General features: G+C 45.8%; 1 protein-coding gene across 1 annotated transcript in view; it reads left to right on the top strand.

Moving 5' to 3' along the window:
- Positions 1-14,848, top strand: part of SLX9 (SLX9 ribosome biogenesis factor) — a 265,146-nt gene that overhangs the window by 10,763 nt on the left and 239,535 nt on the right. The window contains exon 2 of the mRNA XM_063933085.1: positions 1,412-1,520. Within this exon, the coding sequence (XP_063789155.1) occupies positions 1,412-1,520 (109 nt within the window). The remainder of the gene's footprint in view (positions 1-1,411; positions 1,521-14,848) is intronic.

The raw sequence follows: 14,848 nt of genomic DNA on the forward strand, positions 1-14,848 counted from the left end.
TAAAAAATAACTGGTATGATGAAGAAAGGAGCCAAAATGAATACCATTATACCATACAAGTAAATGCACATCTTGTGTGATGAATCATACGGATATCTTGAATAATTGATATTCGGTTCTGGTGCAATGGTTATATACTTAAAAATGTACTTTAAACTCCAATATCTCTTCCAAAGGGTTTCCAGTAGTGAATTGTTAAAAATACTTACAACCCACGGTCTTAAAAGCATAAAGCAAGTTCTTAATGTTGATTAGCAATGCAGAGTAACCACAGGTCATTGGTGGCCATTCAGAGTTGTTCGCTCGCTAACAGTTTTTAGCAGCTGTGCAAACGCTAAGCCGCCTCCCCCTGGGAGTGTATCTTAGCTTAGCAGAAGTGCGAATGAAAGGATCGCAGAGCGGCTACAAAGTTTTTTTTGTTTTTTTTTTGTGCAGTTTCAGAGTAGCTTCAGACCTACTCAGCGCTTGCGATCACTTCAGACTGTTTAGTTCTTGTTTTGATATCACTAACGCCCTGCGTTCTCCCAGCCACACCTGCATTTTTTATGGCACACCTGTGTTTTTCCGAACACTCCCTGACACCCAGAAACGCCCACTTCATGTCAATCACTCTGCGGTCAGCAGTGCGACTGAAAAGCTTTGCTAGACCCTGTGTGAAACGATAACGTTCGTTGTAATATTACTTCGCGCGTGCGCATTGCGCCGCATACACATGCACAGAAGTGCCTTTTTTTGCCTCAACGCTGCACAGCGAACGAATGCAGCTAGCGATCAACTCGGAATGACCACCATAGCCAAAAATATCATGTGCAATGCATGCACAATCCTGGAGCCTGTAATGATCTTTTACGGAATAACAGGTGCCAGCAAGGAATGGTAATGAAAATGTATTTGATAAATTCCACCATAATGAATAGAGATTATTGAAGGCTTGGGAAAGTAATACTGGAAGTTTATTCAGAGTCTTCGGTCTCCCAGTCCATTTCTCTTGACAATTATTCTATTAGTATGTAGTTTTATTGAGAATGCCACAAATGGGGGGAAATTCCATTCAATGCACACTGCACACATCAGCATCACAAGTTTTCTTTCTATATGAATTATTTGTATTGCTCATTTTGGCAATTTTACGATCAAACGGGCTATTTACTATATGTGGGTGGTAAGTACGATTTTCTATAACCGTGTTTGTTTTTTTCTTCTTTTTCTCGCTCAATTTACATACATAATGTTGTTATGACAACTGAATGATGCTCAGCTTCCCGGCATTTCTGGCTGGCGTTGGTAAAAGGAGCATTACAGTTCGCCGGTTCACACGCGCAGTGGACAGGAAGCCTGCAAACAAATACTAAAAGTAAAAGAAAAGAAAAATTTATTCTACAGAGTAATGTTTTTTTATTTTATTCCACAGGATTGGACGTTTTCATCCTCTGATATATTTGCCTCAACAACAATTGACCCTAAAGTTTTAACGCAGAAGTTGGACGTGGACACACAAAGTTTGGTGTCTGTTAAAAAAGGTATGTAGTCTACAATATTCATCTAACAATATGGGTTCTCTAATGAACAGTGTGTGTGTCTATAATATATTTTATAGTTGATTCCCCATCCCACCTCGTTCCTTATTATTCCCTATGTCAGGGATGGGGAACCTTCGGCCCTCCAGCTGTTGTTGAACTACACATCCCAGCATGCCCTGCAACAGTTTTAGCATGGCCAAATAGTAGCAAGGCATGCTGGTCCCTGCCCTATGTAGTAGATTACCTGATATAACGTAGTGCTTACAGTATAATACACTAACATTGGGGGTCATTCCGAGTTGATCGCTCGCTGACGTTTTTCGCAGCGCAGCGATCAGGTTACTACTGCGCATGCGTATGCACCGCAATGAGCACGCGCGTTGTACGTGCACAAAGCAAATCGTTGCTCGGCGATGGATTTAACAAAGAATCCATTCGCACAGCGATCGCAAGGAGATTGACAGAAAGTAGGCGTTTGTGGGTGTCAACTGACCGTTTTCTTGGAGTGGTTGGAAAAACGCAGGCGGGTTAAAGCGTTTGCAGGGCGGGTGTCTGACGTCAATTCCGGGACCGGACAGGATGAAGTGATCGCAAGGGCTGAGTAAGTCCAGAGCTACTCAGAAACTGCACAAACTGTTTTTGTACCGCTCGGCTGCACACACGTTAGCACACTTGCATAGCGAAAATACACTCCCCCGTGGGCGGCGACTGTGCGTTTGCACGGCTGCTAAAAGTAGCTAGCGAGCGATCAACTCTGAAGGACCCCCATTGTACACATTGTTCTACGTTTATCAAGTGTTACACGGGTCTCACTAGTTTGTGAATACACAACTCTGCATACTCGGAATACCGACCGCTCGCTGGAATCCCCACTCGGGTTGTGGCCCACGCCACCACCCGAGGGGGAATCTAATCCTGGCCACCGGGCCCGAAGTGTGGCAAACGCAGCGAGCCCGCGAGAAGACACGCTGCGCTCGCTGCCGGTATTCCGGCTATTGGGATCCTACGCCGGCCTCCTGACCGCCGGGATATCATACTGAATGCGTGTGGGACTGATCTAGCCTAAGTGTGGTAATAATTGTGGTTCTTGGATCTTCATGGCAAAGACCACTTTATTGAAATAGACCAGGGATCAACAATTCAGTACTTTAGCTCTTCTGTCATACACTGATCTGAGTTTCCATAACTCTGAATGCTTTCTTATTTCTTTGATTTAATATGTGTGTTCTACCAGGGTGTCCTTAGTAATTTTCAGGTCTGTAGTCTGTCCCCCTAGTACGCTGCTTTCTGCGCGCTTGTTTTGAACATAAACCATTTACATTTGAGAAACAAGAGAACGAGAAGTTGGTTAATGATTCATACTCTGCTTCTGTAAAACGATGTGGATGAAAGTGATTGCTTCTGTAAAATATATTGCCCATTGTTTGTCACTAGTATTTTGGACACACTATAAAACAGAATGCAAAGTAAAATTTCCATTTACAAAAAAGGGGATTATTGTAGCTTTGCAGGTGGTCTGAAGACGATAAAACTAAATAGGGGACTGATTTAAGCAAGGGACTTTTATCTGCAAGTTGATGGTTTTGAATGTTTTATCGTGGAGGAAAAGGTGGAGTTAAGAGGATGCTGCAAGGCCAAATAATAGGACACCACCCATGTACCCGAAAACTATATAGACTACAGATTAAAAGTTTTCATTCAAACTTGTTGGAAGTTTTTTAACTAATGGGAAGCAATCTGAAATATCCTGTAAGCACATTGGCCCATTTTGCTTACAGATCCAGACATTGCTGTTTTAAAGGATAAAGGGGGGGGGGGGGGGGGGGGGGTTGCAGAGTTAAAGGATGTCAGACACCGTTTTTGGGGTGTGCCTGCAAATATTAAGTGTCCCCAAGAAATATTGTGGAGCGATCACAGAACATTTATCTGATACAGAACATCTATCCGTTATATGCCACAGTCCCTCCATTTAGGCTTCTACGGGAGCTGCTTTGCTGCTGTATTTACCAAGCTCTGCTGGCTCCGATTGGTAACGCTATCTCCATATGGTATTATCCTACAGTAGACTATGGGCTACTGTTTTGCATATTTTTATGGAGTGGGATCCCCTGGATCCCTCTGTGTTGGTCAACTCTGACGCCAGTTGACTCATGCACATTCTGCGCCGGAGGCCGGAGCCAGGAAGCTGTGTAATAGTGTTACGCTATCCCACTGCTTCCTTCTCTTCACCAGGAGGACCTGTTATCGGAGCCTGGATGCTGGTAAGAGAAACATAGTAAATTTGCAGGAAAATACTCATTTTCACTTTGCAAATTTACTCAACCAATTATTTATCACATTCGCATCATGCGGTTTGTGATAAATATGCCCCTAAACATCAAGGACTTCCAGAGATTGGAAAGATGCAAAGCTTTTGGTTATGGAACAGAACTCTGGGAATTTCAGGACAAACGTTATTGCACTTGGGAAAATGAAATCCTTTATTACCTGACCTGACCACAAGTCCCTGTTAGCGAAGACTCCTAGATAATGAAGTGATGAACTATGAATGCAAAATATAAATGTATAGTAATTATTATAATTTCTGATTACGTATGTGCACTAACGCCATGCACACGCTGCCGGTATATTGGTAAATGCACGCTCCGCCCCACACTCGTGCACTGTATGTATCGGGGACACAACAGGTTCAATGTTTGGTGCATCGAGAACTTTGTTCTGTTCGGAACACCAAAAAATACAGGTTGGATAGGGGAGACCGCCAGCCGGGATCCCAGTGATCAGCATAGTGACAGCGGTATCCCGGCAGCAGAGCTCGCCACAGGTTCTATTCCCACTCTATGGGTGTTGTGGACACCCACAAGTGGGAATAGTCCCTGTGGGTCGGCAGCGCGTTTGGCGGCATTTTGTATGATCAGGATTCCGGCACGGGCATGGTGACATAACCGCTTCCCAAAAATACATCTGACCACATTTATAGCCAACTTATGGTATTCACTGTCGGCGGCATGCGCCCTCCATTTTTTTAAATAATGCTGAAATGATAGCCCACAAACTTGACACGCCCTTAATGGGGCTAAATCCGATGTGGGTGGAGTTGCTGTCACTTCCTTGGAATCAGCTGCGATAGCTAGCACTGTACGGTGATGCAGCAGGAAGCGTCTATTACAAGCACCCATAGGGTCCTGCAAGCCGTCTATTGCAGATCGATTGTAAGTGGCCTCATTCCTCCCACAGCGGCAGCATGCCCCCATTTTCCCAAACGGAGACCGTCACAGCCCCCCCCCCCCCGTTGATTTATACTGACAATCACTAACAGTCTGATGCCGTACTACATCCTGTGACGCAGGACCCAGTCGAGCACGCACAGAACGGATCCTGCTAATGCTGAACATTGGTACTTTGCGCATCAGGACACATATCCTATGGGATGAGAATGGGAAATGTGTGATAAACTTTAGATCCAAATAATGAAAGTAATGTTGTCATGGGATAAGGATAAAAGGATGGAATGTAACTGATGAAAACCTACCACCAGTGTATGTGGAATGATAGGGTGGATGTTGTCTAAAGGTGGCCATCCACTACTCAGACTTGTCTGAACTGCAGATAGCATCAGATTTCTCTTGAACTCTCCCGGGAGCGTCCCGGGAATCGGATCTGACCCTGGCTTTAATTTTCATTACATTCACTTCAGATATATCTGATGCAATATATCATGTGCCAGATCGCATGAGATATATCTGATGCACACATGCTACATGCGATTGATCTGATGCTGCTGCTGCCGCTGTTCCTCCTCTTGGTGGGTGGGAGTGGTCAGGGAGATGCCAGTCAAGTGACGCTTCAGATGAATCTGATCAGATACATCTGAAGTAAATAAAACAATCCGATGTGCACCTGTTTTCTTCAGATTCAGATAAATAGTTGGGGCAGCCTCAGAGATCTGTAGTTCAGACATATCTGACACGGGAGTGAGCATTGGATCTGAAGAGCCATCCAATGTGACACTTTTCTTCAGATATGACGGTCAGATGCATCGAAATCTGAAAAAAACTGCCCAAATCTGACTAGTGGATGGGGGCCTTAACATTGGGAGTCATTCCGAGTTGATCGCTAGCTGCCGTTGTTTGCAGTGCAGCGATCAGGCTAAAAATCAGCATTTCTGCGCATGCGTATGCACCGCAATGCGCAGGCGAGTCGTACGAGTACAATGAGCATTGTGCGTTTGCACAGTGTGTAACGAAGATTCCAGTCGCACGGCCGAATGCAGGAAGATTGTCATGAAGTGGGCGTTTCTGGTTGGCAACTGACCGTTTTTAGGGAGTGCTTAGTAAAACGCAGGCGTGGCTGGGCGAATGCTGGGCGGGTATGTGACGTCAAAAGCCGCCCCTCTGTCGTTAGAATCAACGCACACTGAGAGTAACTACAGGGCTGGTCTTGTTTTGCAGAAAATTATTTTGCAGACGCTCTGCTGCACAAGCGTTCGCACTTCTGCAAAGCGAAAATACACTCCCCAGTGGGCGGCGACAATGCGTTTGCACGGCTGCTAAAAGTAGCTAGCGAGCGATCAACTCGGAATGACCCCCTATATCTCTTCATTTGAAACCGCTCAAACTGTTTATAGCGGTGTAGTATGGTATGCCGGCGGCCGGTTTCCCGGCGACCAGCATACCGGCGCCGGGAGCCTGACCGCCGGCATACCGACAGCGTGGCAAGCGCAAATGAGCCCCTTGCGGGCACCGGGGAGAATATCTGTCGGTATGCTGGGTGTCGGGATTCTGGCGCCGGTATACTGTGTGCCGCGATCGCGACATTTGGCAACCTGAAGACCACCCGTTTTTAGATCTGCCCATGTCGCCCACAGTGCCCCAAACGCTGCAGTATGATTGACACGCAGCCGGTGTTTGGGGGGCGTTAGGGGGCCGAGCCGCTGTATCGGTAGCTGTTAATAAATCGATGAGTACAACATGGGTTGGTGTAAACTGAATGTTGGACAAGAATCCTAAAGAAAATGTGCCGGTTTATTCATTAAATGGAACAAAGAAGGTGGCATTGAATACAGCACTCTACAAAAATGATCGCTCGTAGATGTAAGAATAGATTGAATGCAGTAAGAGGTTCTAGACTAGGGGTGGGCAAAATACGGCCCGCTGCCTCCCACCTGCATGCAATGACAAGCGGCCCGACAGGGCCGCTTGTCATTGTCCCGGCCAGCTTCCAGCCCAGGTCACCAGCAGCGGCTGCGAGCTGATGCCTGCGGCAGCGCGGCTCTCTTAACCGCAGCCGGCACTATGCGATCTCTCCCCCCCTGCTACCTGTCAGCGCAGCTCCTCCTCCCCCCCCTGCTACTCTCACTCACCCAGCCAGGCAAAGCTCCGCCTCTGAGACAGGGGGAAGGACTGCTTGCTTTGCCGTGCGGAGAATGGAGGGCTCTCAGTAGCAGGGGTCTCTCGGGGCATGTGTCCTGGGCCCCCCTCCTTCAATGGGCCATCCCTGATTATCAGAAGTAAGAAAGAAGGAGGAAGTAGTGTCCCTGCAGGGGGCGGGGCTATCCAGCACGGAGCACAGCCCTGATGCTCCTGCACTTTATATGCATGGCAGGTAGGATGATGGACTTCCAAAGAAGTCAAAGTTTTCATGCAGTGACATTCTTTCATTTAAGGTATGAGGGACCATAACTTATATTATGTCTGTGTAAATGATAATGTGCCTGTAACTCTGTGTATGTGTCTGTATATGTATATGTCTCTGTGTAACTCTATATGTGTCTATAGCTCTGTATATGTGTCTATAGCTCTGTATATGTGTCTATAGCTCTGTATATGTGTCTGTAGCTCTGTATATGTGTCTGTAGCTCTGTATACGTGTCTGTAGCTCTATATGTGTCTGTGTAACTCTATGTATACTGTATGTCTGTAACTCTGTATATGTGTCTGTGTAACTCTGTATATGTAGCTCTGTGTATGTGTTGGATCAGTATGATTCACCGCCACTTGGGATCCCGTCGGTCAAAATACCGACGCTGGGATCCCGATATCTCGAAACTGACAGGGGTGAGTAAGGGGTGTTCTCCCTTCTCCCCAACCCCCTAACCTTCCCTCCCCGCAACCTAACCCTTGGTGCCTAACCCTAACCACCCCCCATGGCTGCCTAAACCTAGGGCCCTTTCCCCAGTAGCCTAACCCTAACCCTCCGAGGGCGGTGCCCAACCCTAACCTCCCCTCCCCACAGCCTAACCCAAACCCTCCCCCCCCACCCACAGTGTGTAAAAGAGAGCTCTACCTGCTGTAATGTAAAAGGGGCTCTACCTGGTGTAATGTGTGTAAGTGGCGCTACTGTGTGGCATCATTTAAATAATGGAGACTATTGTGCAGCCTAATATGAATCTGTATGATTTTTGGCCACGCCCCTTCCACACAAGCCACATCCCTATATTTTTGGTGCATTGAGGAGGGGGGGAGCTGCTATTTTGTGTGCGGCCCTCGAATACTGACAGGAAAGTGTCAAGTGGCCCCTCAGCTGAAATAATTGCCCACCCCTGTTCTAGACTCTAAAGCTAAAGTGATGGCACATTGTATGTGCTTTTTGTTATGTAATATGCTTAACCAAACACTTTGTTCTCCCTTCGCTTGTGTGACGTTGTATAACCTTCAATGTGAATCTATTGAGCTATATATGTAGCACTACTAAAAGAATGCTCAGGCTGAACGAAACTGATCACATTAACTATATGAATTGTGGGGGTCATTCCGAGTTGATCGCTTGCTAGCAGTTTTTAGCAGCTGTGCAAATGCTCTGCCGCCTCCCACTTGGAGTGTATTTTAGCTTAGCAGAAGTGCGACCGAAAGGATCGCAGAGCGGCTACAAAATGATTTGGTGCAGTTTCAGAGTAGCTTCAGACCTACTCAGCGCTTGCGATGACTTCAGACTGTTCAGTTCCTTTTTTGACGTCCCGAACACACGCCCTGCGTTCGCCCATCCACACCTGCATTTTTCCTGGCACGTTTTTCCGAACACTCCCTGAAAACGGTCAGTTTACACCCAGAAATGCCCACTTCATGTCAATCACTCTGCGGCCAGCAGTGCGACTGAAAAGCTTCGTTAGACCTTGTTGTGAAAGTACGTCACATGTGCGCATTGCGCCGCATGCGCAGGAGTGCCTTTTTTCGCATCATCGCTGCGTAGCGAACACTTTCATCTAGCGATCAACTCGGAATGACCCCCTGTGAGTGCACTGATCACTGGATCCCTTAAATATATATCAGAGTGAAAGACCAAAATGTGTCCGCCTATTGTTTTGAGAATTAATAAATCAGTAAGGGGTCTATTCATGAAGCAGTGAAAAGTGTGGAAGTTGCCCATGGCAACCAATCAGCATTGAAGTAACATTTTATAATTTGCATACTATACAATTGTACGGAGCAGCTGATTGGTTGCCATGGGCAACTTCTCCACAGGGTCACTTCTTCACTCTTATCACTGCTTCATGAATAGACCCCTAAATAGGTTTAAGAATATATCCTGCATATACAACAGTTTGTTCACAAATAAAATAATAATAATAATAATAATAATAATAATAATATTAATAAATAGATGGACATGAAAGTACCAGGGATGTGCTAACCGCTACAAAATGGTAATTAAATAACTCCTCCAACCCACTGTATGGCTATATTAGTGTTGAAGGTGAATGCAAAACAAACGTAAGGAGCCTACAGTGGGGCCAAACTCTCAAACACTGATCAATAAATCTGTGTGTATCTTGGCATGGCAAGTTTTCATCGTCTGCGTTAACCCTTTATCGCGTCAAATTTACTTACTGTCTATTATGAAAAGCAGCAGTCAGGCTATTGGCAAATGGGACTAGTGCAGGGGTGGGGAACCTTTTTTCTACCGAGGGCCATTTGGATATTTATAAAATCCTTCGGGGGCCATACAAGTCTTCCCTCGCGCGCGCCAAAAAATGGGTGTGGCCCGTTAAAATGGGATGTGATACACATATGCCCCCAATAGTGCAGTGCCAGATCCACAATTGCCCCTCACAGTGCCAGGTATACAAATGCCCCTCACTGTGCCAGGTATACAGATGCCCCTCACTGTGCCAGGTATACAGATGCCCCCACAGTGCCAGGTATACAGATGCCCCCACAGTGCCAGGTATACAAATGCCCCTCACAGTGCCAGGTATACAAATGCCCCTCACAGTGCCAGGCATACAGATGTCCCTCACAGTGCCAGGCATACAGATGCCCCTCACAGTGCCAGGCATACAGATGCCCCCCACAGTGCCAGGTATACAGATGCCCCCCACAGTGCCAGGTATACAGATGCCCCTCACAGTGCCAGGTATACAGATGCCCCTCACAGTGCCAGGTATACAGATGCCCCTCACAGTGCCAGGTATACAGATGCTTCCCCCCCCCCCCCCCTTCCCGCTTACCGCTCCTTTCGGAGGGGACACGGAGGAGAGCGCGGCTATATTAGGCGGCGGCGTGTAAGACTTGAAACCAGCCGCCGGTTCGAGAGCCAATCAGAGCTCGCGGACCGGCAGCCGCGGCTCCTGATTGGCTGCCGGTCCGCGAGCTCAGATTGGCTCACGAACCGGCGGCTGGTTTCAAGTCCTACACGCCGCCGCCGCCCGACAATAGCCGCGCTCTCCTCCGTGTGGTGACAGCTGAAACACGCTGCCGCCGGACTGTGTGGCGGCGTGTCTCACTGAGAGGAGCGGGTGGGCCGGACCAAGCGGCTTCGCGGGCCTTATTCGGCCCGCGGGCCAGAGGTTCCCCACCCCTGGACTAGAGTAAAGCTTTTGGGCTATGGGGTGTATTCAATAGATGTCGGATGCTTTCCAGCGGATAGGATCTGACATCTCAGTATTAAATGAATGGCCAAATTCGACAGGATTTGGCCGCTCCCAACAATGCCAACCAGAGGTTGTTTTTTTTAAGTCGGATTGACGTTGTCGGAACCGGGGCCAAAACCTGTCGGATTTGGCCGTGGAATCCGACAAAACACATGGATCCGCGGCTAATCCGCATATGCACGTGTTTTCAGACGTGTCAAGAAAAAAAGCAGCCCGATTGAATTGGTCGGAACCCCTTCCAACCTAAAAAAGTCGGAAACTTTTCTTTCCGACAAGACGGCAGTTTCCGTCTTCAATTGAATACCCCCCTATGTAGATACAGGTGATCTGTACTGTTTGTGTTCTATGGGAGTCATTCCGAGTTGATAGCTCACTAGCAGTTTTTAGCAGCCGTGCAAACGCTATGCCGCCGCCTACTAGGAGTGTATTTTAGCTTGGCAGAAGCGCAAACGTTTTAATCGCAGAGTGGCTGCAAAAAGTTTTTGTGTAGTTTCAGAGTAGCTCAAAACCTACTCGGCGCTTGCGATCACTTCAGCCTATTCAGTTCCGGATTTGACATCACACACCCGCCCAGCGTTCGCCCAGCCATGCCTGCGTTTTTCCAAACACTCCCTGAAAACGGTCAGTTGCCACCCAGAAATGCCCACTTCATGTCAATCACTCTGCGGCAAGCAGTGCGGCTGAAATGCATCGCTAGACCCTGTGCAAAACTGCATGGTTCGTTGTGCCCGTACATCGCGCGTGCGCATTGCTACGCAGAAATGCAGTTTTGTAGCCTGATCACTGCGCTGCGAACAAATGCAGCTAGCGATCAACTCTGAATGACCCCCTATTTCTGATGCCGTTAGAAAATGAATGAGTATGCACAATGTATTTCTGAAAGCTTCTAGAGACGTCATACACTCAAGAATTGTTTCTTTTCTACTAATAAAGTTTCCCTTTTTGAGTCTTATCTGCAGCTCTTGAGCATCAAATAGACCTTAAAACCAGGGTTTTCATTGTTAAAATGTTCTTTATTGATATGCTTCTGTATTGGTTGGTCCAGGAGACGGGGGTATTGGGTTCCTCTCCTGGGACTGGCAGGGCAGCAGCATCCGGTTACATGTTCTCTGTGTGCACAGTATAGATGTGTGATTTCCTAGCTCCTCCGGGAGACAGAAGCAGCTCTGTATCTTTCCTTGTGCTACAATCTGTCATTCCTCATTTGCCGTAGAAATGCAGACTCTATTGTCCGTTCAGTCTGGGCTCTGTGTTAGCATTGCTTCGGAGCTGTAATACATTAGTTGCTGCGTGGTTGTCAGTATTTAATTTTGTCCTATTTTAAATATATATATATGTATATGTATATATATATATATATATATATATATATATATATATATATATATATATATATATATATATATATATATATATATATATATATAAAAATATATAAAAAAAAAATAAAATTTTTTTTTTTATATATTTTTATATATATATATATATATATATATATATATATATATATATATATATATATATATATATATATATATATATATATATATATATATATATATATATATAAAAAAAATTTTTTTTTTTTTTTTAATTATTTTTTCTAATAGAGAGAAATAGTGTTTCTGGAGTTGGTTCTTGGGAACTTGTCAGCCATTTGTTTTTTTTGTTTTTTTTTGGGTGTCAAAGAATTCCATTGAAAATGGAGACCTTCCCCCTATCCCATAACCCAGAGGTTCCCAAACTTGGTGGTCCAGGACCAATTCAAATTATTCATGGTCAATATAATAGGCAAAACCAGTGCTAGTGGCTGCCAGTCATAAAATATGTGGCCAAACAGAAGCAAATCTTGTCCCTCACCACACAACTGACCCTAAGGATGACATATAAACGCGATAAACTTTATGTAATATTTCTTTCAAAATTTCTCAATAAGAAATTTTTGGCCTAGGGGTGCCGTGAAAAAAATTCTGATATTCTAGGGCGCCGTGATTCAAAAAAGTTTGGAAACCACTGTCATAACCCCTTCTCCCCTTTCTCGTTTTTTAAAGTTGTAGCAGTAGTCAGCTAAGTGGTTACATACTGTATATGTCTGCTGCAGCTTTTGCCTATTTAACATTTATACAGGTTGAGTATCCATTATCCAAAATGCTTGGGACCAGAGGTATTTTGGATATCGAATTTTTCCGTATTTTGGAATAATTGCATACCATAATGAGATATCACGGTGATGGGACCTAAGTCTAAGCACATAATGTTTTTATGTTTTATATACACCTTATACACACAGCTTGATGGTAATTTTAGCCAATATTTTTTATAACTTTGTACATTAAACAAAGTGTGTACATTCACACAATTCATTTGTCATATACACCTTATACACACAGCCTGAAGGCCATTTAATACAATATTTTTAATTCTTTTGTGTATTAAACAAAGTTTGTGTACATTGAGTCATCAAAAAACAAAGGTCCCTCACCGAGAGGCTGAATCCCTTTGCGCCAACTTCAATTTTAAATGGCAGCCCACAAAGATTAAATATTTGTGGAGTTATTTGATCTCCCGCTACGACTCTCTCTTCCGGGAAAACTTTCCACCCCTCCTCACCAAAACACTCGCTGACCTGACATCCTGGAACAGTCTCTTCATTTCGTGGCTGGGCAGGATCATAGCGGTTAAGATGACCATAGTCCCCAAATGGCTTTACCTTTTCCAGACCCTCCCTGTGGCAGTCCCGGCCTCCTTTCTTCGCACTATCCAACGAGCCCTCGTGCGTTTTATCTGGAACCACAGACCCCCCCGCATCGCCGCCAATACCCTGAAACGGCCAACCTCCGCTGGCGGTAGAGGTCTTCCTGATGTCAAACTCTACTACCTAGCCTCTCACCTATCCCATATTGTCACCTCTTATGCTCCCCTGGGGTCTGTATCCTGGTTGGATATCGAGGCAGCCCTCGTTAACCTCTCGGACCTGACCCCCTTATGGGGTCTGCCCTCTACCTCCCGACCCCCAACCTCCAAACTCCTCCCCACTATTAAATTTAACCTTCAAATTTGGTATTCCCTCTCCCTGAAGATGGGTCTTACCACTACCCCCTCGCCCTTGACCCCTATCTGGCAGAACCCTATGTTTCCTCCAGGATTCTCGATTACGAGATTCCGTACATGGATAACGCTGGGCTTCAAATTTCCGACTAATTTTGCCGATCGGGGTGAATGGCTGTCCCTGCCTGACCTCCAACAGAAGACCCCTTCGTACTCACTTAATCCCTTCCAATTCCTACAAATCCGCCACTTCCTAGGTTCTCTGCCCTCCTCCGCTTTGCTTCGAGTCCTCACCCCCTTTGAAAGTTTATGCATTAACTCTCACGTCTCCAAAGGCTTAATCTCCCAACTTTACTCCCTTTTACTAGATTCTTCCCTTCCCTCCTCCCGGCCCCACGAACTCGCATGGGAACGTGATCTTGGACCTCCTCCAGAGAGCGAAGATTGGGAGGACAGGAGACTGGGGATTGCTAAATGTTCTATTGCTACTGCTTTTAAGGAGACTGCTTACAAAATTTACTACCGTTGGTACTACACCCCTGATAGACTTGACTTAAACTCTTTCCGTCTTCCTCCCCTAGTTGCTGGAGGAACTGCGGATCTAGAGGCACTATGCTACACATATGGTGGACCTGCCCGTCCATCGTTTCCTTTTGGAATCTAGTCCACTCCCTCCTTAACTCGCTTCTGGATTCTCCCGTGCTGAAGGATCCCTGGATCTTTTTGCTGTGTTACCCTCCCCCGATGCTTAATAAATTCTCCCAAAAACTGGCTACACATATTCTAACGGCGGCGAAATCGCTGATAGCTCTAACTGGAAGAACCCCTCCCCGCCCTCTCTCCCGTCTCTTAAAACCAAAATTTGGCATATTGCGTCAATGGAGAAGATTACATATTATCTCCATGACCGGGGTCACATTTTTGAGCAGGTTTGGGCCCCCTGGCTCGCTGCTGAACAAAAATCGCCGTCACCCCCCTCTTGCTCCTAGTTCCTTCCGTAGACCCATGGGCATTGCCTACTACTCCTCCTCCATCACCTCCCTCCTCCTCTTCTCTTTTCTCTTCCTCTCTCCTCTTTTCTCTTTCTTATCCTTATCTTCTTTCGTCTCTCCCTTGACCTCCCTCTCCCTCTTTCTCCTGATCTCACTACTTCCAAGATATGTACTGTGATTGGATTATACCGTGGTCTTCCCCCCGTCCCCCTCTCCCTCCTTTTCCTCCCTCCCCGAATTTCATACTTGATTACTATTGTTAATTTTTTGATTATTCTCGCTGTTTATTGTAAAATTGTGGTTTCTGCTGGACGTTGGGTCTTATGACCACCTGTCCCATATGTCCATGTAATGTTTGTCTATCTTGTTTAACCACGCACAAATAAAGAATAAAAAAAAAAAAAAAGGTTTTACTATCT

This window comes from Pseudophryne corroboree, chromosome 7, assembly GCF_028390025.1.
Source record: "Pseudophryne corroboree isolate aPseCor3 chromosome 7, aPseCor3.hap2, whole genome shotgun sequence".
Lineage (NCBI taxonomy): Eukaryota > Metazoa > Chordata > Amphibia > Anura > Myobatrachidae > Pseudophryne > Pseudophryne corroboree.